The sequence below is a fragment of the Salmo salar genome, chromosome ssa23 (assembly GCF_905237065.1).
Source record: "Salmo salar chromosome ssa23, Ssal_v3.1, whole genome shotgun sequence".
NCBI classification, from domain to species: domain Eukaryota; kingdom Metazoa; phylum Chordata; class Actinopteri; order Salmoniformes; family Salmonidae; genus Salmo; species Salmo salar.
This window is the reverse complement of record NC_059464.1, coordinates 40,083,290-40,108,665: the sequence shown is the minus strand read 5'-3', so window position 1 is coordinate 40,108,665 and position 25,376 is coordinate 40,083,290. Positions and strand designations below refer to the sequence as shown.

At 45.2% G+C, this 25,376-nt stretch overlaps 1 protein-coding gene across 5 annotated transcripts in view; it reads right to left on the bottom strand.

Annotated features, from left to right (window-relative positions):
* Positions 1-25,376, bottom strand: part of LOC106584590 (MOB kinase activator 2) — a 107,695-nt gene that overhangs the window by 8,541 nt on the left and 73,778 nt on the right. For 3 of the 5 annotated variants that reach the window (XM_014170053.2, XM_014170051.2, XM_014170052.2), the window contains exons 2-3: positions 5,228-5,388; positions 3,157-3,250 (exon numbers count right to left, since the gene is read on the bottom strand). In XM_014170053.2, the coding sequence (XP_014025528.1) occupies positions 3,157-3,250; positions 5,228-5,388 (255 nt within the window). Of the gene's footprint in view, positions 1-3,156; positions 3,251-5,227; positions 5,389-18,432; positions 18,465-19,894; positions 20,183-25,376 lie in introns of those variants that run through there. The other 2 variants (XM_014170050.2, XM_045706304.1) reach the window with 2 other exon arrangements.

Sequence of the window (25,376 nt, the reverse complement as noted above, 5' to 3'; positions counted from 1 at the left end):
ATCTTGTTATATTCATACAAATATTTACATATGTTAAGTTTGCTGAAAATAAACGCAGTTGACAGTGAGGACGTTTCTTTTTTTGCTGAGTTTATATTACAGCTTACGGCTACAACCCTCATTGGAAACACTGGGAGCATCCGGGTTCATGGGGTTTGGTATTGGAAATGTACTTCACTACAATATTGCACACTTTGTACAGCCACCTCTATCTAGCTGTTTTCTAACATTAGGCTTAACCATACAGGATTCCTTCACATGGTTGACACACAACATCAACTCTCCCACTATTTAGGGTGTAGGTACCCACAGTAGCAAAAAAGGTGACAGCGGGTATGGAGAAATACAGTAACATTAAATGGGGTCAACCCCGTAACATGTTTGTCACCTGACAAATCTGGCATTTCTCAACGGCTTCTCCATTGTTTGTTTTTCCTCTGTCATTACCTCCCCGTGTGTGTGGTGTGGTTTAGCCTAAATGCGTGGATCTGGTTTTTACGCTCCTATAACTAGGTGTAGGTGAGGGTGGCCTCTTTCCAAAGAGAAGGTCTCACACAACAAGACGGCACCCCGCCCCGACAGGGTCAACTCATTGGGTAAATACTCAGTCAACCTCCTCCACTCTGTTAAACAGGGATGAATAGGCCTCCATGTTATCCCTGTCTAACACTTGTTTTACTACTGCAGCGGTATGCCCTGCCTTGGTACGTAGCTAGATAAACAGGAGCTCTCTGTACAGAGTAAAGGTATTCCTTTATGAACAACGATGTTTGGACTACCATGAGAGTGCTGCTACAGTGTTCATGTTCTCCCATAATGAGTTGTATATGTTTAAAAGGGTTGTGCGACAGGGACAATAACTATTAGCTAGATAGTCCCTTCTAGTTTAGTTGGCATTGGAACGCACAGAAATAAAATGGCCACATCTCCAACGTCATCATCTCCTCAGAACGGTTTGATCTCTGCTCTCACTACGCACCAGTCCAGACAGGAACACTGTGTTCAGAGACCTCACTACGCACCAGTCCAGACAGGAACACTGTGTTCAGAGACCTCACTACGCACCAGTCCAGACAGGAACACTGTGTTCAGAGACCTCACTACGCACCAGTCCAGACAGGAACACTGTGTTCAGAGACCTCACTACGCACCAGTCCAGACAGGAACACTGTGTTCAGAGACCTCACTACGCACCAGTCCAGACAGGAACACTGTGTTCAGAGACCTCACTACGCACCAGTCCAGACAGGAACACTGTGTTCAGAGACCTCACTACGCACCAGTCCAGACAGGAACACTGTGTTCAGAGACCTCACTACGCACCAGTCCAGACAGGAACACTGTGTTCAGAGACCTCACTACGCACCAGTCCAGACAGGAACACTGTGTTCAGAGACCTCACTACGCACCAGTCCAGACAGGAACACTGTGTTCAGAGACCTCACTACGCACCAGTCCAGACAGGAACACAAGACACCTCAGAAAGGCTCATGTGATTGGAGAATACTCGCAGCATATTCCCAAATTCTCACTAACATTAGATAACTGTAAAGTTCTCAACTGTACAGAACACACACACACAGACAGACACAGACACAGAGAGAGCCAGACAGACAGACAGACAGCCAGACAGACAGAGAGCCAGAGAGACAGAGAGTCAGACAGACAGACAGCCAGACAGACACACAGAGAGCCAGACACACAGACAGACACACAGAGAGCCAGACAGACAGAGAGCCAGACAGACAGAGAGCCAGACACACAGAGAGCCAGACACACAGAGAGCCAGACACACAGAGAGCCAGACACACAGAGAGCCAGACACACAGAGAGCCAGACACACAGAGAGCCAGACACACAGAGAGCCAGACACACAGAGAGCCAGACACACAGAGAGCCAGACAGACAGACACACAGAGAGCCAGACAGACAGACACACAGACAGAGAGCCAGACAGACACACAGACAGAGAGCCAGACAGACACAGAGAGCCAGACAGACACACAGAGAGCCAGACAGACACACAGAGAGCCAGACAGACACACAGAGAGCCAGACAGACACACAGAGAGCCAGACACACAGAGAGCCAGACACACAGAGAGCCAGACACACAGAGAGCCAGACACACAGAGAGCCAGACACACAGAGAGCCAGACACACAGAGAGCCAGAGAGCCAGAGAGCCAGAGAGCCAGACACACAGAGAGCCAGAGAGCCAGAGAGCCAGAGAGCCAGACAGACAGAGAGCCAGACAGACAGAGAGCCAGACAGACAGAGAGCCAGACAGACAGAGAGCCAGACAGACAGAGAGCCAGAGAGCCAGACAGACAGAGAGCCAGACAGAGAGCCAGACAGACAGACAGCCAGACAGACAGACCAGCCAGAGAGTCAGACAGCCAGCCAGCCAGCCAGCCAGACAGACAGACAGAGAGCCAGACAGACAGACAGACAGACAGACAGACAGACAGACAGACAGACAGACAGACAGACACACAGAGAGCCAGACAGACAGACAGAGAGCCAGACAGACAGACAGACAGACACACAGAGACCAGACACACAGAGCCAGACAGACAGACAGACAGACAGACAGACAGACAGACAGACAGACAGACAGACAGAGAGCCAGACAGACAGACAGACAGCCAGAGAGCCAGAGAGCCAGACAGACAGACAGACAGACAGACAGAGAGCCAGACAGACAGACAGACAGAGAGCCAGACAGACAAACAAACAAACAGACAGACAAACAAAGAGAGCCAGACAGACAAACAGACAGACAAACAAACAGAGAGCCAGACAGACAAACAAACAGAGAGCCAGACAGACAAACAAACAGAGAGCCAGACAGACAAACAAACAGAGAGCCAGACAGACAGACAAACAGAGAGCCAGACAGACAAACAAACAGAGAGCCAGACAGACAAACAAACAGAGAGCCAGACAGACAAACAGAGAAGGAACACAAACAGAAAGACACAGGGAACAGTGAGTACAGCCCTGTGGTCAGTAGCTCTCCTGCTTTCAACAGACGGTCTGTTGCTGTGTCAGCGCATCCTTGATAAATTATCCAATGGGTTGTGAGACTTCTGATAAATAACCCAATTGGAGGCCAGAGAACTGATGAATAAAGCAATGGTGGGGGAGATGACTTACGTGTTGCAGGCCGTCATGGCTTGACAGGTGTCTCCAGTACAGAACTCTGAGATGGTGCTGTACTGCAGGTTTATTAGATTGAAGAAGGTCGTCGCTGAAGGGAAAGAAGAGAAGCACACTCAGTAATACCAGCCGTCTGCTCAAGGCCTAGCCTGTCAAAACATACATCAAATACTTAGGCTGCTACTTTGAAGTACTGTTCTTGAACACAATAATTCTGCAGTGTAATGTTTACAGTGAATGGAACAACAAACCCAATGTTTTGTTTACTATATTTCACGTCATATGCAACAGTTTGAAGTATCCAGTTCTGCCCCAGGTATAAGACAGAGAGGGGAAGCAGGTTGAAGTATCCAGTTCTACCCCAGGTATAAGACAGAGAGGGGAAGCAGGTTGAAGTATCCAGTTCTACCCCAGGTATAAGACAGAGAGGGGAAGCAGGTTGAAGTATCCAGTTCTGCCCGAGGTATAAGACAGAGAGGGGAAGCAGGTTGAAGTATCCAGTTCTACCCCAGGTATAAGACAGAGAGGGGAAGCAGGTTGAAGTATCCAGTTCTACCCCAGGTATAAGACAGAGAGGGGAAGCAGGTTGAAGTATCCAGTTCTACCCCAGGTATAAGACAGAGAGGGGAAGCAGGTTGAAGTATCCAGTTCTGCCCCAGGTATAAGACAGAGAGGGGAAGCAGGTTGAAGTATCCAGTTCTACCCCAGGTATAAGACAGAGAGGGGAAGCAGGTTGAAGTATCCAGTTCTACCCGAGGTATAAGACAGAGAGGGGAAGCAGGTTGAAGTATCCAGTTCTACCTAAGACAGAGAGGGGAAGCAGGTTGAAGTATCCAGTTCTACCCCAGGTATAAGACAGAGAGGGGAAGCAGGTTGAAGTATCCAGTTCTACCCCAGGTATAAGACAGAGAGGGGAAGCAGGTTGAAGTATCCAGTTCTACCCCAGGTATAAGACAGAGAGGGGAAGCAGGTTGAAGTATCCAGTTCTACCCCAGGTATAAGACAGAGAGGGGAAGCAGGTTGAAGTATCCAGTTCTACCCCAGGTATAAGACAGAGAGGGGAAGCAGGTTGAAGTATCCAGTTCTACCCCAGGTATAAGACAGAGAGGGGAAGCAGGTTGAAGTATCCAGTTCTACCCCAGGTATAAGACAGAGAGGGGAAGCAGGTTGAAGTATCCAGTTCTACCCCAGGTATAAGACAGAGAGGAGGAGGTTTTGTTACTGGACTGTTGGCTCCATTCATGACCGGTGTTTTTGCAACTTCTGTTTATGTTTCTCAGGCTTCTTCTTTGGGAAATGTTTGTGGCCAAATGTACATAGCATACAACGTTGTTAACAGACAGTTCACATAAAAAGTGGCTGAAGTCAAACATTCTTCCCAAGACGAGCGCCGTTTGAGTTCCAAGGCAAATTCTATTAGTGGTTGATACGAGTCGATACGGACGGGGCTTGGCCTAGCTGCCCAACTCCCTGATTTCATGCAGAAAAATGCAGTCACAGGCTAAAATGTGTTCCATTTGTTTTACATTAGGCTGTTTCTCAACACAGACTGATAAAACAACCCACCGTGAGAACACAGGGTGTTACAGGAAGATGCCTAAGATGCCTGTAAACTATCAACAGCAGATATTCTTGTATAGTATAATGTTTAAGATAATAGTTAGCCGTTGGGGGAGAAGACACTAGATAAAAACTCTGTATAGAACAGGCAGCGGATTATCAATGGGGGAAGTAGCCATTTCATCCTGCAGTAAATGACAGGGGTTCAGACACTTCCAGAGGTGATGTCTAAGATGATGTTGTTCTTATAGACTCATTATATAACGTAAGGAGCTGAACCTAGAGATAAACTTCTTGAGGATTTAGCTGCAGTGCTGTTATAGAATACATATCCAAAGAGAAGACACTGAAAAGGCAGAAATTCAGATGCCTGAGTACCGGGGAGATATTTAAGTAAATCTATCGAGTGTAGCTTTTCTGGAAGCGTTATCTTGTGTCTGGACAGACTAGTGGAACCTCAAATATGACCCCAAAATGTTTTCCTTCTGATTAGCAGCTGGTAACTCACTGTTGCTGGCGAGCCATTCGTTGAGGTCTATCTCCCTGGGCAGCAGCACCAGCTCTTTCAGGTCAAAGTCCACCACGCGGACTTTAGTGAACTCTGCCTCCAGATACTGCTTCTTCTCTTCCGCTGGCGGCTTCTTCCCATTGGGCTTCGTCTTAGACTTCCTGTAGGGGACAGGAAGAGAAAAGGGGACAGGTCAGAGCAATTCACAGGGACATTCACAGACGAAAGAGGAACTTTCAGTTTGACTCAAATCAAGGCTGGGACAGCAGCTAGCAACTAAAGTATTACATTGCAGATGGGTGGTTTCAGATGCATTAAATGCACGAACAGAAAGTGGATCTGAATATGTAAACAGCCTTTAGCCACTGCTAGCAGGTCTGCGCCGGGGTCACCGCGTCTACGCTGAGGGCCATGCACCCAGCGTCTGTACAGACAGCTTTTTGTTCCAGTACCTGACCCAGAGAGCATGACTCCTGACCTGCCGTTAGGACCAGTTACCACAGTTAGCCGCCCACAGCGCCATGTACTTCCAGCAGGGGACTGTCATATCACACTCCCACTACACTTCCAGGTCCAAAACCCTCCGCCCACCCACCTGAAAATCTTATCCACTAATACAGCCTATCCAGGGGTTAAATGTTGAATGGGTTAATAGGCTAGTGAAACAAGTACAGACAAAGGCAGGGTTGTGCGACAATGCAGGCCTGGCTCAATTGAAGGAAAGACCCTTACAGCACAGAGTAGTATTATTATTGTTTTCCTATTTTCTGGCATCCCTCTTCATGGTAGTCAGGTGTTCAGGGTTTTCACTGAGCTCTGACTTTCAGTGTCCCACTCTAGAACACCATTAGCATTCCAAGGGCTTCATTCCTTGCTCCCTCTTCATCATTTCCCTTCCTCTACATTTACATTTCATTCCCTCGCTCTCTCCCTCTCTTTTTGCTGTCTTCAGTTTGGGTTTGTTTAAGGACAGGAGAGTTTCCCTTTCTGCCCTGAATTTATTGTTCCTCTGTTGACCTTCATTTCCACCATCCACCCCTCCAGTCCACAACCCGTCTAAACACAATACCCCCCCCCCCATGTGTTCTTGGCTCTAGCCTTTCCCTCTCAGATCGTAACTCCTGGAAGACTGGCGGTGGTCCCGAATCAGGAGGAACAAAGTGAGAGCAGCGTGGCTCTGAGGACGGTCTGTTCAGCAGGAGCCAATCACAAGCATACATCTGGAAACTACCTTTACATGTATAGATAATGTCTAGAACGTTCACTGCCAACTTTTATAACCACCCTCTACTGCAGGTGTGTCAAACTCATTTTGCTATGGAGCCGAATTGAAAATGTGTTTTATTTCCTTGGCGTCAAAATTTGGAAAATAATTTCCTCTAGACATCGTGTTGGGAATTTTTGATGCTCCCTGACTGTCTAGCTTTCATTTCAGTAATTCTTACCGAGCCGGACACAGCCAAGAAACTATGTATATAGGTCCATTATCCTTCCACAGTTTCCTTTTGATTTTAGACATTTAAAATGAGAGTTTACACACATATATATATATATTATATAAAAGCATATAGTGTATGTAAACTTCTGACCCATCAGTTAGGATCACCACTTTATTTAAGAATGTGAAATGTCAGAATAATAGTAGAGAGAATGATTTATTTCATCACATTCCCAGTGGGTCAGAAGTTTACATACACTCAAGTAGTACTTCGGTAGCATTGCCTTTCAATTGTTTAACTTGGGTCAAATGTTCCGGGTAGCCTTCCACAAGTTTCCCACAATAAGTTGGGTGAATTTTGGCCCATTCCTCCTGACAGAGCTGGTGTAACTGAGTCAGGTTTGTAGGCCTCCTTGCTCGCACATGCTTTTTCAGTTCTGCCCACAAATTTTCTATGGGATTACGGTCAGGGCTTTGTGATGGCCTCTCCAATACCTTGACTTTGTTGTCCTTAAGACATTTTGCCACAACTTTGGAAGTATGCTTGGGGTCATTGTCCATTTGGAAGACCCATTTGCGACCAAGCTTTAACTTCCTGACTGATGTCTTGAGATGTTGCTTCAATATATCCACATAATTTCCCTGCCTCATGATGCCATCTATTTTGTGAAGTGCACCAGTCCCTCCTGCAGCAAAGCACCCCCACAACATGATGCTGTCACCCCAGTGCTTCACAGTTGGGATGGTGTTCTTCGGTTTGCAAGCCTCCCCCTTATCCTCCAAACATAATGATGGTCATTATGGCAAAACAGTTCTATTTTTGTTTCATCAGACCAGAGGACATTTCTCTAAAAAGTACGATCGTTGTCCCTATGTGTTGCGAACCGTAGTCTGGCTTTTTTGTGGCGGTTTTGGAGCAGTGGCTTCTTCCTTGTTGAGCGGCCTTTCATGGTTATGTCAATATAGGACTTGTTTTACTGTGGATATATATACTTTTGTACCTGTTTCCACCAGCATCTTCACAAGGTCCTTTGCTGCTGTTCTGGGATTGATTTGCACTTTTCACACCAAAGTACGTTAATCTCTAGGAGACAGAACGCATCTCCTTTCTGAGTGGTATGACAGGTGAATGGTCCCATGGTGTTTATACTTGCGTACTATTGTTTGTACAGATGAATGTGGTACCTTCAGGCGTTTGGAAATTGCTCCCAAGGATGAACCAGACTTGTGGAGGTCTACACATTTTTTTTTCAGAGGTCTTGGCTGATTTCTTTTGATTTCTAATGATGTCAAGCAACTAGGTACTGTGTGTGAAGGTAGGCCTTGAATTACATCCACAGGTACACCTCCAATTGACTCAAATTATGTCAATTAGCCTATCAAAAGCTTCTAAAGCCATGACATCATTTCCTAGAATTTTCCAAGCTGTTTAAAGGCACAGTCAACTTAATGTATGTAAACTTCTGACACACTGGAATTAGGATACAGTGAATTACAAGTTAAATAATCTGTCTGTTACCAATTATTGGAAAAATGACTTGTGTCATGCACAAAGTAGATGTCCTAACCGACTTGCCAAAACTATAGTTTGTTAACAAGAAATTTGTGGAGTGGTTGAAAAAGTAGTTTTAATGACTCTAACCTAAGTGTATATAAACTTCCGACTTCAACTGTATGTATATACATATACACACACACACATTTATTTTTTTGTGACCTCCCAGCTCTGTGGTCTGACTCACTGTCCCGAGGACTAGAGGGCTGTAGATTAGAAATGAGACACACACAAATCAGCAGACAGGGCTGGTCCCTGGTCAGTTCTTGAGCGTTACTGCGTGACCAGGATGGTGACAGCTGTCCAGCAGGTCAGGCAATGAGATGGACTTATAGAGAGAGGCAGAGCGATAGAAGGAGAGAGTGATAAACTAAGGGGGATAGAGAGTGATAAACTAAGGGGGATAGAGAGTGATAAACTAAGGGGGATAGAGAGTGATAAACTAAGGGGGATAGAGAGTGATAAACTAAGGGGGAGAGTGATAAACTAAGGGGGATAGAGAGTGATAAACTAAGGGGGATAGAGAGTGATAAACTAAGGGGGATAGAGAGTGAGGGTCATTGACAGAGCCAACAGCTGTGAGATCCAGTCAGCCATGCAGCTATTGAACCCACAACTGCCAGGCCCCTATAAAGACCTTCAATCAGATCCGAGTTGACGAATTTGGTTATTGAATTAAAAAAAGGATTTAAGACACACACACACACACACACACACACGCACACAATTCCTCCCAGATTAAGACAGGCCCTCTGTGAGTCTTCAGTCTTGTCTGTTTCTCCTCCAGAAATCATCTTGAGACTTCAAAGTCATGCACGCAAAAACCTTGACAAATACACACACACACACACACACACACACACTTCAAGTAGTCTGATTGAATAACCCATGAATGTTGGCTAGACTAGGTCCCTGAACACTATCATTTGAGTCCCAGTCTTAAGAGACCCAGCTGGTGAGCGTGACTACATAGTCTATGGCATGCATGGTTTCCTCCTAGTACCAGACAGTGCCAACTTCCTGTCCATTCACCAGCCAGAGACATGTCTGGCCCTGGCCTCTGGTCTGATCTAGCCTAGCCTGGTGAGCAGGACGCATACAATGCCTTTTATGGCAAAGACCCTGCCTGGGAGAACTTTACCGAGAGCAGCCACAGCCCTATGTGAGTATCAGGGGAGGGGTGCTAGCAGAGAGGAAGTTCTCTGTATCCTAAAATAAACTAATTGCTCCAAAATGTACCTCCTTGTACCACACATATGTGGGAAGGAGGCAGGGATTGGAAAATGAGGAAATTAGGGAAAAGGCGAGACAGTAAGTGGCTTAGTGATACAGAATGTTTTCAAAAGGGAAAAAAAAGTTGGCCAAGAGGGCAGAGAAAGATGAAGAGAAAGGCCTGAGCCAGATGAGAGGTTAGAGAGGGCAGAGAAAGATGAAGAGAAAGGCCTGAGCCAGATAAGAGGTTAGAGAGGGCAGAGAAAGATAAAGAGAAAGCCCTGAGCCAGATGAGAGGTTAGAGAGGGCAGAGAAAGATGAAGAGAAAGGCCTGAGCCAGATGAGAGGTTAGAGAGGGCAGAGAAAGATGAAGAGAAAGGCCTGAGCCAGATGAGAGGTTAGAGAGGGCAGAGAAAGATGAAGAGAAAGGCCTGAGCCAGATGAGAGGTTAGAGAGGGCAGAGAAAGATGAAGAGAAAGGCCTGAGCCAGATGAGAGGTTAGAGAGGGCAGAGAAAGATGAAGAGAAAGGCCTGAGCCAGATGAGAGGTTAGAGAGGGCAGAGAAAGATGAAGAGAAAGGCCTGAGCCAGATGAGAGGTTAGAGAGGGCAGAGAAAGATGAAGAGAAAGGCCTGAGCCAGATGAGAGGTTAGAGAGGGCAGAGAAAGATGAAGAGAAAGGCCTGAGCCAGATGAGAGGTTAGAGAGGGCAGAGAAAGATGAAGAGAAAGGCCTGAGCCAGATGAGAGGTTAGAGAGGGCAGAGAAAGATGAAGAGAAAGGCCTGAGCCAGATGAGAGGTTAGAGAGGGCAGAGAAAGATGAAGAGAAAGGCCTGAGCCAGATGAGAGGTTAGAGAGGGCAGAGAAAGATGAAGAGAAAGGCCTGAGCCAGATGAGAGGTTAGAGAGGGCAGAGAAAGATGAAGAGAAAGGCCTGAGCCAGATGAGAGGTTAGAGAGGGCAGAGAAAGATGAAGAGAAAGGCCTGAGCCAGATGAGAGGTTAGAGAGGGCAGAGAAAGATGAAGAGAAAGGCCTGAGCCAGATGAGAGGTTAGAGAGGGCAGAGAAAGATGAAGAGAAAGGCCTGAGCCAGATGAGAGGTTAGAGAGGGCAGAGAAAGATGAAGAGAAAGGCCTGAGCCAGATGAGAGGTTAGAGAGGGCAGAGAAAGATGAAGAGAAAGGCCTGAGCCAGATGAGAGGTTAGAGAGGGCAGAGAAAGATGAAGAGAAAGGCCTGAGCCAGATGAGAGGTTAGAGAGGGCAGAGAAAGATGAAGAGAAAGGCCTGAGCCAGATGAGAGGTTAGAGAGGGCAGAGAAAGATGAAGAGAAAGGCCTGAGCCAGATGAGAGGTTAGAGAGGGCAGAGAAAGGCCTCAGGCTCTTGACCCTGGACAGGTGAGTTTGTGGTCACAGAGGGAGAGACAGGTCGACATGAAAGACAATGAATGATGGAAAAGGGAAGAGAGGGAGAATAAAGAGGGAAATAGAAATTGAAGAAGAAAAGAGAGACGTATTAATAATTAGCTAGGACTGTTATCTGCAGTGTCCCAGCCTTTAAATTAGGCCAGGAAGAATCAGCCCACTGGTGCATGGGAAGACTGGTGCAGCATGGTGAAACAGGACCTTTCCCACCTCAAAGAAGTGCTCAGACTGTGACAAACTCAGGAAGAGGACGACAGAGTGAGCGTGTTCGTGTTTCTGGCAACTTCTGTGGATCATTTCAGAAGTGGACCATTCAGTGCCTGTGACTATCACTCTTCAAGTCCAGAAAACCCACAGGTTTATCTACCACTGAGCAGTGTTAGCACAGTGAGCGCAGTTCCCAATGCTCCTCATCAGGAGTCAACTAGTCTTGTAGGCCTGTAAGAAGAAGGCTGTGTGGCTGCTGAACATGCAGTGTTCAAGACTAAAATAGACAAGCCACTAAGGAGGCAGCCTTCTGGCAGGTACAACACAAGACTGACTGTTACTGCCCCAACAACCTGCTTCCAATTAATAGCATCATCATCATCACTTGGGAACACACATTACACAATATGCAGAGGAATTAGTTGGAAGTGTTTTGACTGTATGCATTATGCTAACAGTGCTGGATTTTCTAAGTAGGCAACCTTGGAATTGAGCCACATGGCCACTTTGTATGCATGGCTAACTCTCTTTAGTTATCACCTGAACAATGAAACATGCACCAGTTCCACCTACACTGAGGCACAAACACGCTGCTACTTTAAAGGCCTGGAACAAGAGGATTTCCTCATTTGTATTAGTATTAGTGCATTGACTGCATTATGCAATCTAAGCACATTTGGTATGACATTTGGTATGACCCCTTTGCTAACTTTACCCATGTATTTACTGTCCCCTCAGTCAGTGTCACCTGCTTGCCAAGCCCAATATTGCACAACTGTTGCTTAAATTGCCTGGTGAATTTGGGAGGCATCTAACATGGCATATGGAAGTGGTTAATGCAATCTGTGACAGGGAACAGCTTTCAGCTTCCATCCAACACAGTTACCGTAAACAAGATGGCTTCCAGCACACTGAGCACAGATCTAGGATCAGCTAACCCTCCCCAAAACCCTCAACAAAAGAGGAAAAACACATTGCCCTCATGATGGTTGAGGTTTTGATTTAGGGAGAAGAACTTGTGCCTGGAGCATAAACAAGAAAGTTAAGCCAGAAAATTTGAGGCGTTTTCCCCTGTTCTCTCTGAAGAGTAGCTATGATGGATTTCTGAAGCGCCTACTGAGCATGTTTCCATGTAGCCCTGGTGTGTGGAGGTGAACTCTGTCCACACCAGAAAAACACGCTGCTTTTCTTACCACCTGGACTTCATGCAACACTAGCTGACCAGCAGTGTTTTCAGTGGAACACCACCCTACAGTATTTACAGTGAGGACAGACAGAAGAGACAAGACACCATCAGGAACAGAGGCGTAGATGTTCTTGCTGTACTTTTCGGACCAGCAAAACATTAACCTGAACAACAACCCTAGCAACAAAGCAAAAACAACCCCAAGATAAGTCAGAGGCCAAAACATTTTTTTACATTTTATTTCACATTTATTTAACCACGTGGGCTAGTTGAGAACAAGTTCTCATTTACAACTGCGACCTGGCCAAGATAAAGCAACGCAGTGCGACACAAACAACAGAGTTACACATGGGATAAACAAATGTACAGTGATTAACAATTCATTCACAAAAAGTGAATCAATCCAAAGTAAAAAAGGTTCCTTCCTCCTGTTGTGATCTGACATTTTAGACATTTAGCAGATGCTCTTATCCAGAGAGATTTACAGTAGTGAGTACAAACATTTACATATTTGTTCCATTGGCAGTTTTCAGCCCAACTGGAATAGAGGATCAATACATGCGCAAGATGCTTGAACCCTACTGCATACACTCAGCTCTTCTCCATTTTGTAAGGACAGACTTCAGCTTGAGGATATCAGCTTCAGATTCCTTGCTTCCAGTTAGACCTACAGATCTATTTCAGGCATCTAAATTGAGTATACTTCTCAATGGCTCTTTTCCCTGAAAACCCACAAACCGAGGAGGTGCAGGCTGAGCCAGCCAAGCCATAACAGCCATTATTGGGTTATAAAGATACAGGAGTAAGGGCAGAAATCTCCACACGTTTCACACTCAGCTAGTCTCGGAGGAAACGTGTAACAATGGCAGTCTTCTCTGATTTTTCTACTTTCAGAAGTCACGGCCAAACTGTCCTGAGGCCTGTTTGATGCAAGTTTTTCTTATTAACGTTACTGAATGTACTTTCATGCCATGTTACCCACAGTCACATGAATTTCCCTTCACGGCGGAGGATCACTTGACAGAGGCTAGCTTTCCCAAAGTGTTGGAGGCGCGAGGTCCCTCCTCCCCATGCCTCTGTGCTGCCATAAGGTTACTTACAAGGGTCACTCTGTTCACTACATGCGTGTATGGAGTGGGATTTTTGGAGCAGCGGACACCTTTGGCAACATGAACATCTCGCCGTTCCCACTCCCAACGGGCGATAGCAACAGTTTTTTTTGTTTTGTCAAGCATGGAAGAGTCGCCTTCCCTTGCTGGTAGTAACTAGCTGGCAGCCTGGCTAGCTGGTTTTAGCCTGGCTACAAACATAGCAAGCTAGCTAGCCTTCTAGCTTCCCACATCTCCCTGTGAAATAATACGATTAATAATTTTTTTGAAATATGCCCCGGCAAATATTATTCTACTTGCTGGTGAAACCTCAAACATTATCCCAGTTCGATATGCTGCTTGTGTATTAATTCCCATATCAGCTAAAAATAGAACGTCATCATGTTTTGGTCATAACGAGGAAAAGCACCTGGCTAACTAGTTGGCTACAGCAGGTTCTACCATTTCACACCCTTTTTGTGACAGAAAACGACACTGCAACAATGCGCTCCGCATATAGCAAGCTATCGGACTAAACCCCATTCAGAGCACACTTCCCATACTGAGCACTCCCCCCGACACCATAATGTAGGGTCATCAGCATCACAACAGACGTGTGAGAGAGAGGAGAACATCTTCGGGGCCTAGCCCCTTCTGGTCCAGTATTGCACTAAGGTATCCTTCCTTCATTCATTTCCTTCAAGTAATTACTGATTTCACAAGATGCAAGGTTTCCGCCACACCTTGTTCACCTATCCAGTCATATCAGATCACATCAGTGATTACATAAAGAGGAATTTTTCATGTACTCAAACAAAGTCAGGATTTCCTTGTGCAGTCTTCTAACAGGCCCTAGTTATCCTAACCCATACATCTCAACATGAATTTACCCAGTTCAACCTCAATGTAACCTGCCTCTGTATTCAGCTGTTTCACTATTGAGGAAACAAGGTTGGGTAATGTGTTTTCTTCCCTGTGAGCTGAGAACTAGGCATACTGTAGGCCTACTTATTAACTTCATATAACCATTTTGTTGTTCTTCCTCAAACATCACGTGACTGGAAAATCCCCTTGAAGGTCATAAAAGCTCATTTTTAAAGGTGGTACTTGTAAGTAGGCTACATGCATCAACCAATTTCAATTCGCTGTGGTATTCTAAAGTAAATTAAGTTAGGCAACGGTATGAAGAAGAACTTGTCGTTACCCATTAGGTTTTACAGATTGTTATCCGCTACTAAAATGTAGGGCTGACCCCATTTAGTCCACTGGTTGATTGTTTTGTTGATAGGCTGTTGGTCGACTGAGATTTCTTCAGTTGATCAGTAGCGACAACAACAACATCTATATATACACAGTGTACAAGAGACCAGTCTGATTCGTGCATGTCTGAGTGGACTAATCCATTGTGGACGTGGGGATGGCACTCTAAGACATGTGCTACTGAAATTGTATATGGTTATATTAAATAAGAACAATTATTCAACACTAATAAATATTATTTTATAACAAATGCGCTTTCTCCCGCATTGGATAGTGGTCGCTGTCCACGGTTCTGAAACACATCAGTACGCTGTTGAATTTGCACCTTTTCCTAGAACATGTTGCTATGTGCATAATTGCAAAGTTAACCATCATATCGGTGTTGAGAAGAATGCAGCAGAGGCAGCAGCAGAATGAGTAATAGACAATAAGGCAAAGACTGTTTTCTCTAAGAAAAGTGAAGAGAGTAAACCCCAAATTAATTAGGTGTATAATCAATAGCCTAACTGTTAAATGTGCCTGGCTTTATAAATGATCTATCTATTTATAGAAAGAAGACAGATCCTGCCTCTGTTGCCTGTTTGTTTAACAGCCTACTGATTCTGTGAGCACCAAGCCTCATGGAACAACATGTCATGTCAACAATTTCACAAATTGGGCTGTTTTTAATCTTTGCTGTAATAAAGGCTTTACACTTTTTATCTGTTAGGACAGGCTCTCTGGTATTATTTAATGCATTTAGTGTTGTTTACACTGTTCCAAATTGTCCGAAAAATTATTTATAATCAACGCTCCTTTTTCTTGTTGTTATTATTATGATAATCATTTTAATAATAAGTAATGTAATTATCATTAGTAGGCTTAGTATAGCAGCCTTGTATAACCACCATTGAGCTGTAGGACTAAGAGTGCATCCTGTTTAGTCTTAATACTCTGACTTAGTTAGGCCTATATTTCATACAGGCTACTGTATCAATCCATCATTCATTCATTCATGTCATCATACAGCATACGAGTCATTCATGATTTGAAATGCAAGCAAGCATTTTAGTTTTAAAATAACACAAAGCAAGCTTTGAACAATTAGCTTAAGCAAAAAATAAACCGTTTCATTTCAGAAATTGCATTCACGAATGAATGCTTCTGTTTTTAGTATTTTCTGTGATAAAGGCGTAACACTGCTTCACTGATCATTTATTTAGTGTTGTTTACATTGTTCCCCACCGTCAGAATACAATATATTGTAATCTAACAGCACCTGTTTGGCACACATAACATGCACGCAGCGCTCACCTTATTTTTCTTCAGCTCCAGTATTTTCCACATGTAGTCAAATTTATTCCACACATCTGACTTCCCGTTTACCTCATGAGAAACCAGTAGCCTAAACATTCCCGTTTAGAGTTTGTCACGTCCTCTGTATCCATTTTGCTGTTACAGTGTTCAGTTTGTTATAACCAATTTATTGATGTGATTATGATATGCTATAGGTCAGGCCCTATTGGTCACGTGCATGTGATACATACATGTGTCACAAAGAGAGCTTGGGCTGAGGGAATGTTCTTCCTAAACAAATGAGGGATTTTGGTGACAGAACTTTTCAGTCAGAAATGGCTGTATTTATGTTGCAGCATCACGGACAGGGCGATAAACACTGTGGTGGTCTAAACACTGTGGTGGTCTAAACACTGTGGTGGTCGCTGCAGCAGGGAGGAGAGACAACGGGTACTAGCCACTCGCTGTCTTTTTTAACACAGCAAGTCTGAGCCCGGCCCAGCACAATCAAATCAATCGCTGGTCGGACTCCCTCTAATCATTTGTGTGTCTTAATTATTTAATCAAACAGTGTGCTTAATGCAGACAAGCTTAGTGAATATAGTTGATTTGGTTTACAGACACAGGATGTGTTTATATAGATCTTTTGGCGGGGACAGCCCTGATGTAATGTACAATAATGCATTCCAACAACACGGAATCCTAAGATGGTAGACATTCTTAAAGCCAATACTGTACATACCAGTATCTATTACCCAAGGTTCCATTATTAGGACTGTGTGTTTCCAGACTTTTGCCCTTTGTGCTGGTTGAAAAAACTCCTGTGATGGAGGTGGAGGTAAGAGAGTGGAAACTTAAGAGAGAAACCAGCCAGCATGTCAGTGTGTCCACTCTGTCCCAAGAAGGATTAGCCTCATTATGTCTCTCAAAGACTTTACACGGAAAGGCCACACTGACAGGCCCCATGGTTAGGAAAGGCCATGGTTAGGGCCACAAGATTTAAACTGACTGCGTGACTGTTGACGAGGCAAAATTCTAGGCCAGTGGGTCCGAATTATGGCCTATTTTGGTGTTTATAAAAGAGTTTCCTGATTTTAGGCTAGGTTGAAGATAACAAAAAGGTTAAGACAATGGGATTCTAATTTCCCATAACTCTTTGCAAAAATGGGACCAGCGTTGCTAGTTAGCAACTCACTAGTAGTTATCAACAGCGAAAGTCCAATGAATTTGTTTATTTTCAAAACGCTGCCCCTCTTTATGTCTGAGTTATGTCTTAGTATGCAATACCGAAACGGGCAACCTCAAAAATACATGCTTTGTGTAACAGTGCATGTATAAGTTGTGCTGTTGTAATGTTTAGAGAATGAAAGACAAACTAATTTCTATCTAAAACACCTCTAAATATGCAGTGTTTGAATAAAACTGAGGCTTTAATTATTTACAGCGGTTGAGGAGGCGTATCACATTGCTCTCATTCTTGTTCAGTCTTGCTGGGGAGATCTGTCGTGCAGTCGCTGAGTGCTGGAAGCCATGTAAAGCTTAGGGGGTTTTGCCACATAGCAGCAATTCACTAGTCAGAGGTAGCCTAACACAGAACTGGAGAGTCAAATAAGCCTGTAATAATTACAGCTAAACACAGACAGCAATTTCCTTCTTAAATTCTGAGCTGTGAAGAATATTGCAAGGAGAAAACAGTATGATTAGGCTTATGCAAGTAGAGCTTTGCAGTGGGAAAGTTGACAGCACATTTGAGTTTCTAAAAGTATCTAGATGTTCAATGCCAGACTTCATAAAACTGTCTGCAACGTCGTCTCAGAACATTTCGTATTATTCTGTACGTAAACCAAGACAATCCATAGTATATGTTACGTATGCATTAAATTTGTGGATGTCCAGCACCCATTTCGTATGATCCACTATACAGACACACAGTTGACCGGGGCACCTCTAGCAGGGCAGAAATTTGAAATTACTTGTTGGAAAGGTGGCATCCAATGACAGTAACACGTTGAAAGTCACTGACCTCTTCAGTAGGGCCATTCTAGTGCCAATATTTGTCTATGGAGATTGCATGGCTGTGTGCTCGATTTTATACACATTGTCAGCAACAGGTGTGGCTGAAATAGCCTAATCCACTATTCTGAAGGGGTGTCCACATACCATGTAGAGTATTACGAATTTGCAAAACGTATGATATGTTGCAAATTCCAATTGGTTGTGGCTAACATTAGCTAGGTGGCTAATGATAACATTTCCTAGGCTAGGGGTTAGGAGTTAGGTTGAAGGGTTAAGGTTAGTTAACATGCTAAGTAGTTGCAAAATAGCTAAAAAGTAGTAAGTACACTGAACAAAAATAAACGCAACATGCAACAATTTCAAAGAATTTACTGAGTTACAGTTCATAGGGAAATCAGTCAATTGAAACTGATTCATTAGGCCCTAATCTAAGAATTTCACATGACTGGGAATACAGATGTGCATCTTTTGGTCATAAATACCTTAAAAAGGTAGGGGCATGGATACATTTTTTTTTTAAAGTCAGTATCTGGTGTGACCACCATTTACCTCATGCAGCACGACATATCTTCGCATAGAGTTGATCAGGCTGTTGATTGTGGCCTGTGGAATGTTGTCCCGCTCCTCTTCAATGGCTGTGCAAAGTTTCTGGATATTGGCGGGAACTGGAACACGCTGCTGTTCAAGTCAATCCAGAGCATCCCACACATGCTCAATGGGTGACATGTCTGGTGGGTATGCAGGCCATGGAAGAACTGGGACATTTTCAGCTTCCAGGAATTGTGTACAGAACACTGTGACATGGGGCTGTGCATTATCATGCTCAAATATGAGGTGATGGCGGCGAATTAATGGTAAGACAATGGGCCTCAGGATCTCGTCACAGTATAACATTGCCGTAGATAAAATGCTATTGTGTTCATTGTTCTTAGCTTATGCCTGCCCATACGATAACCCCACTCTGTTCACAATGTTGACATCAGCAAACCGCTTGCCCACACAACGCCATACACGCTGTCTGCCATCTGCCCAGTACAATTGAAACCAAGATTCATCCATGAAGAGCTGCAGTTGTGAGGCCAGATGGACGTACTTTAACATTTTCTAAGACAAAGTTGGAGGCGGCTGATGGTAAAGCAATTAACACATTCCTGTAGTCAACATTTCAATTGCACACTCCCTAAAAACGTGCAACATCTGTGGCATTGTGTTGTGACAAAACTGCACATTTTAAAGTGGCCTTTTATTGTCCCCAGCACAATCTGCACCTGTATAATGATGTTGCCTTTAATCAGCTTCTTGATATGCCACACCTGTCAGGTGGATGGGTTATCTTGCAACCTTTGGATTGCTAGACGTTCGCGTTTTACACCCGACCAACCACCCTCCTTTCGTTTTTACCTTAAGTAACCTTATATCTTATGTAACCATACCAAACGTAAAATAATTGGATCGTCCCGGGGTTACTTTTACTATGTTACGTCTAATCTATGATACCAGTCTGTAAAACTACATGTTCGCGCATCCAATATCTGCTGCCACGCATCAAACCAAGAACTGATTCAGAGACGAACGTTTACAGATATGAAAATGACAGTATTGGCTTCCTACTTCTAACACTTGAGCGATTTTGGTCGTGACACACACCATGGTTAGAAACACTGTTGCTGCTACTACTACGGAATCGTGTCAAGTCGATAGCCTACTTTGTGCATAGTTTATCCAAACTGTACTCCAACGTTTCAGAAATCCGAAATAAATCTAAAACGTCAAGGATATGCTTAGCAGATTGCTTTTTTAACAACATAATTATATTTCCCAAACCAGACAGTGAACGTTGCTTTTGCTGTCCCATGGAAAGTTCCACTATAAACCAAGCATGCTGCTGTCATGCGTACGGTCGAGAGCCTACTGCTGCCTTGTCTTCACATTATGGAGAAGGCTCGCAACAAGTACGATGAATATAAACCATTTAATAAACCTGACAAATTAAAACATATTGTTATTTTACCTTAAAACTTTGCCCACCGCCTGAAGGACCATTTTACAACTTAATCCGCTTTTTGCGTTCCTCTGTGAGTGCATATCCGTATTTTCGCCTGAAATAGGACAGTAATCTCCGACCATACTTGAATGGAAAAACTTTTAAAAACTTCTATCCACACCGTCGCTCTCGGATGAGGCTCCAAAATTAAACACTTCAACTTTCACTGTACATAAGACCTAACGAGAAACGTATTTGTGGCTTTCGCAACTGCCAGCCCCCCTTCTCCACTTTCAGCCAATCCGTGGAGAGGAGAGCCCTCGGGGGGGAAAAGAACCCCCACAATACGTACGTCACAGCCTTATTATGTAGAGGTGATCCACGGTTGTCACTACTTACCATAGCCACAAAATATAAAATGGTCTATATCGTAAAAATGTATTTCCTAATAATTCGAAAGATCGATTAAAACACCTGGTTTTCTGAGCAGACTATGCCTACTTCGATTTTGACCTTACGCCGATTATGATAATCAGAGTAAGGTGTTTACATGACTAATGCCATGCTAGCTGTCCGATTTATTTTCCACAAGCCTCCAGTCATCTCACTTGACATGCTAGCTGTCTGATTTATGTTCCACAGGCCTCTAGTCATCTCACCAGACAGGTTTGCTGCATTGAGAGGCCCGACGCCAGAAGAACGTGCTTAGTGCGTTTAATAGGCTACATGTTGAGACGATGAGGCCACATTCTTGTGTCTGACTGAACCTCACTTGGAACTAAACTATGAGGCCGGGAGATGAGCAGTAGATGGACATGTAGCTACTTGACTTCACAACAGGGCTGGTGGTGAGAGACGGTGCTTTACCACAACAGGGCTGGTGGTGAGAGACGGTGCTTTACCACAACAGGACTGCTGGTGTACTGGTGGTGAGAGACGGTGCTTTACCACAACAGGGCTGGTGGTGAGAGACGGTGCTTTGCCACAACAGGGCTGGTGGTGAGAGACGGTGCTTTACCTCAACAGGGCTGGTGGTGTACTGGTGGTGAGAGACGGTGCTTTACCACAACAGGGCTGGTGGTGAGAGACGGTGCTTTACCACAACAGGGCTGGTGGTGAGAGACGGTGCTTTACCACAACAGGGCTGGTGGTGAGAGACGGTGCTTTACCACAACAGGACTGGTGGTGAGAGACGGTGCTTTACCACAACAGGACTGGTGGTGAGAGACGGTGCTTTACCACAACAGGGCTGGTGGTGAGAGACGGTGCTTTACCACAACAGGGCTGGTGGTGAGAGACGGTGCTTTACCACAACAGGGCTGGTGGTGAGAGACGGTGCTTTACCACAACAGGGCTGGTGGTGAGAGACGGTGCTTTACCACAGCAGGGCTGGTGGTGAGAGACGGTGCTTTGCCACAACAGGGCTGGTGGTGAGAGACGGTGCTTTGCCACAACAGGGCTGGTGGTGAGAGACGGTGCTTTACCACAACAGGGCTGGTGGTGAGAGACGGTGCTTTACCACAACAGGGCTGGTGGTGAGAGACGGTGCTTTACCACAACAGGGCTGGTGGTGAGAGACGATGCTTTACCTCAACAGGGCTGGTGGTGAGAGACGGTGCTTTACCACAACAGGGCTGGTGGTGAGAGACGGTGCTTTGCCACAACAGGGCTGGTGGTGAGAGACGGTGCTTTGCCTCAACAGGGCTGGTGGTGAGAGACGGTGCTTTACCTCAACAGGGCTGGTGGTGTACTGGTGGTGAGAGACGGTGCTTTGCCTCAACAGGGCTGGTGGTGAGAGACGGTGCTTTACCACAACAGGGCTGGTGGTGAGAGACGGTGCTTTACCACAACAGGGCTGGTGGTGTACTGGTGGTGAGAGACGGTGCTTTACCACAACAGGGCTGGTGGTGAGAGACGGTGCTTTACCTCAACAGGGCTGGTGGTGTACTGGTGGTGAGAGACGGTGCTTTACCACAACAGGGCTGGTGGTGAGAGACGGTGCTTTACCTCAACAGGGCTGGTGGTGTACTGGTGGTGAGAGACGGTGCTTTACCACAACAGGGCTGGTGGTGAGAGACGGTGCTTTACCACAACAGGGCTGGTGGTGAGGGACGGTGCTTTACCACAACAGGGCTGGTGGTGAGAGACGGTGCTTTACCACAACAGGGCTGGTGGTGAGAGACGGTGCTTTACCACAACAGGGCTGGTGGTGAGAGACGGTGCTTTGCCTCAACAGGGCTGGTGGTGAGAGACGGTGCTTTGCCACAACAGGGCTGGTGGTGTTACTGGTGAGAGACGGTGAGGCAAGCCTCCAATCAAGGAAAGGGGGATACCTAGTCAGTTGTACAACTGAATGCATTCAACTGAAATGTGTCTTATGCATTTAATCCAACCCATCTGAATCAGAGAGGTGCAGGGGGCTGCCTTGATCGACATCCACGTCTTCGGCGTCCGGGGAACAGTGGGTTAACTGCCTTGCTCAGGGGCAGAATTACATTTTTACCTTGTCAGCTCGGGGATTCGATCCAGCAACCTTTCGGGAATGTGTGTGAACACGGGAGGTGGTGTTTTTGATAGTTTGGGCCAAAGTCTGAGGTCTAGTTCATAGAGGCATGACACAATGGAGACTTGGTTGATATCGATCCTCAACTTTGAGAGTACAAAGACAGTAGAAAAGCAATCTTGAAATAGGCCTACTACAGCAAAAGGCAGTGAGAAGGAGGACAAAAAAAAGGTTGTGACAAAGGATCATGAGTTAAAAGGAATACAACAAACCGTTCTTTCTCCCTACTTTCCTCAGACATCTCTCACCATCTTTCATTCTCCCCTGCCTTCTTTCTTTTCTGAACCCGTCTCTTTTTCCTCAATTCTCCCCTTTCTCTGGCCAGGACTGGTTTCCATTAAAGTATCTCATAGTGCCCTCCCCCGTCCATATAATGTAATTCATTATGATCTAAATCTCCTACTCAGAGACGCTATGTGAATATGGGCCCTAGTCTCTCTCCCTGTCCCCCCTCTCAGGCTGGACCGGTGGGGTTGCAGCTACAGCTGACTACTGTAGCATGGACGCTCACAAAGACAGTCATCTGGGGGATCTCTGGAGCCCAGCTCACTCCTAGTGTGTGTGTGTGTGTGTGTGTGTGTGTGTGTGTGTCACAGTCTGAGTGTGTAAGGGTCAGAGTATGTCAGGGTCAATTCCATTTCCACCCAGTCAATCTTTATACACGCGCGTGTGTGTGTTTGCAAGAGAGCCCCTGCGTGTTTATGCGCTGTGAGTTGCTATCTATTTGTGTGTGTTTCTGTGACTTTCTGAGAGTGAGAGAGGTGGTCTGATAGGGCCCTGTACAGGTCCATTTGCACACTCAGCCAGCACAACTCCTCTTAAGGCGTCAGTTCAGCTAGCTCACATAGTCCCTTAGAAGACTTCCGCTTCACAATTTTTCTTCTAAGATGCTTGGTGCAGTATTCCTCAAGTGAAAAAATGTGCATGAAAACGATTAGTCTCTCGTTGAATGACAAACACTTCATTGAAGAATCCCTACTGTTGACCAATCACCGACGTAGGGGCATAGACTTCGGCTACTGACTTTGGCTTGCCTCGAGAGAGAAAATGTGCGCACGAACAGCTGAAAAAAACCTTGCCGGACACCAAAACTAAACGTCACAAAATGTCATCATAATATATGTACGAACTGTTTTGGATGGGAAGCATACGGACGCCTTTAGGCACGTCTCCCCGTCTGGCCCCAGCACAGCGCTCACTCTGGGGGAGAGGGGAGGGAGGCTGGGGGGTGGAGCTCTGGTGCTCCAGAGCCTCGCTCTGAGTGGCTTCTGCTGTGGTGAGTAGAAAGAGAGAGAAGGGGAAGGAGAGAGGGGAAAGAGGCCAGAACAGGGTAGAGCCTTTTCCCAGGAGCTATTTCTAACCTCCGCCTGCCTCTGGGCTATACTGACCAGAGAGAAAGGGGTGAGAGAGGGGGAGGAAGGGAGGGGGAACAGAGTGAAGGAGAGAGAGACAGCGAAAGAGGGGGTGAAGACAAAGATGGGGGAGGTGGTGAGATTATACTCACAGAAGTTATGTTTACTGTTCATTTTATAGTTTATTTCACTTTTGTTAATTATCTACTTCACTTGCTTTGGCAATGTTAACATATGTTTCCCATGCCAATAAAGCTTTTGAATTGAATTGAGAGAAAGCAACAGTAGTGAGAGCGACACTAGGGCCATGAGTGAACAGTCCTACCTGGCTTCGGGCCCTACGTACTTGAGGTGGTGACAAGTGGAAGTAATGGAAATGGAACTTTCCATAGATTAGCTTACAACTATTAGATCAGAAGGGAGCCATTCAAGATCACTGGACCATAGCCAGGGCCTCTAGTCAGAATTAACTCCATTCAAGACAATGGGCTCAATCAGGCTTCAAAGACAACTTAATGAAGTACAGCAATTCGGTTACTGAATAGTACTAATCCATTACTGTATATGAGTCGATTTGGGTGGAAATGATCCTGATAACGATAACTAATTAATTGCTGTTGTAGGCAGGCTAATATAGTTAGCACTGGTGTCCTACGTCAGGGGTCCCAAACTTTTTCACTCGGGGGGCCTCCCTTCCAGCATTGGGAAACATACCGCGGCCCCCTGCACGCACACGCCACGTTTATTTCTGTGTGCACAAGCACTGTCCATACCACTCGTTGGTGGAGAGAATTTGGCAGATTTAAAGCTTATTTCTTGCAATTCTACACATTTTGTCATGGGGTGCAAAGAACATTTTGCAGTTTTAAATCTAATTTTCTTGCAATTCCGTACATTTTGCCATGTCTAATGTGTATTCGTGATATTTGAGTGACATTTAAAATATATATATATATATATATATATATATGGGTTAAAATGGGTTAAAATACCCCCCCAAAAAACGTTAGCTGACATGTGCAAGTTGATGTGGACATTTCTGACCAGTTGTAAATATCTCTCTAAAGTATGTAATGACTGACATGACAAGAGGAACTGATGACGCACTACCCACCTACTGTATTCTACTATTACAACTCTCAAGAGTAAGTTTAAAGCTGGATCGAGTTCCTTTAAAAAGTCAAATTAAATTACATTTAAACTTACTGCCGGCCCCTCGCGCCCCAGTTTGGGAACCACTGTCCTATGTAACCCAACCTCATATAGAGCCTTACAGGTAGACATCAAACCACTGACTACAGATCTAGCCTACAGGTTGTAATCCTTCACACAAATAAACGTCATTCTTACATAGCCCAAGACTTGACGTGAGTGGAAAGTGCGGTCGGACACGTTCCTCTTCTACCGGACAGAGACGACTATGATTCTTAGCTACTGTTGACGTAGCTTCTTCACAGACAAGACATGGCATCACTCACCGCGGTCACCTGGTTTTATCTCAGGCTATAAACATTATCTCACGTTCTCGGCCATGAACTAAATTCCATGGAAGAAACACACATCTAGGCTAAACATTGGACTTGCATAAATCCTA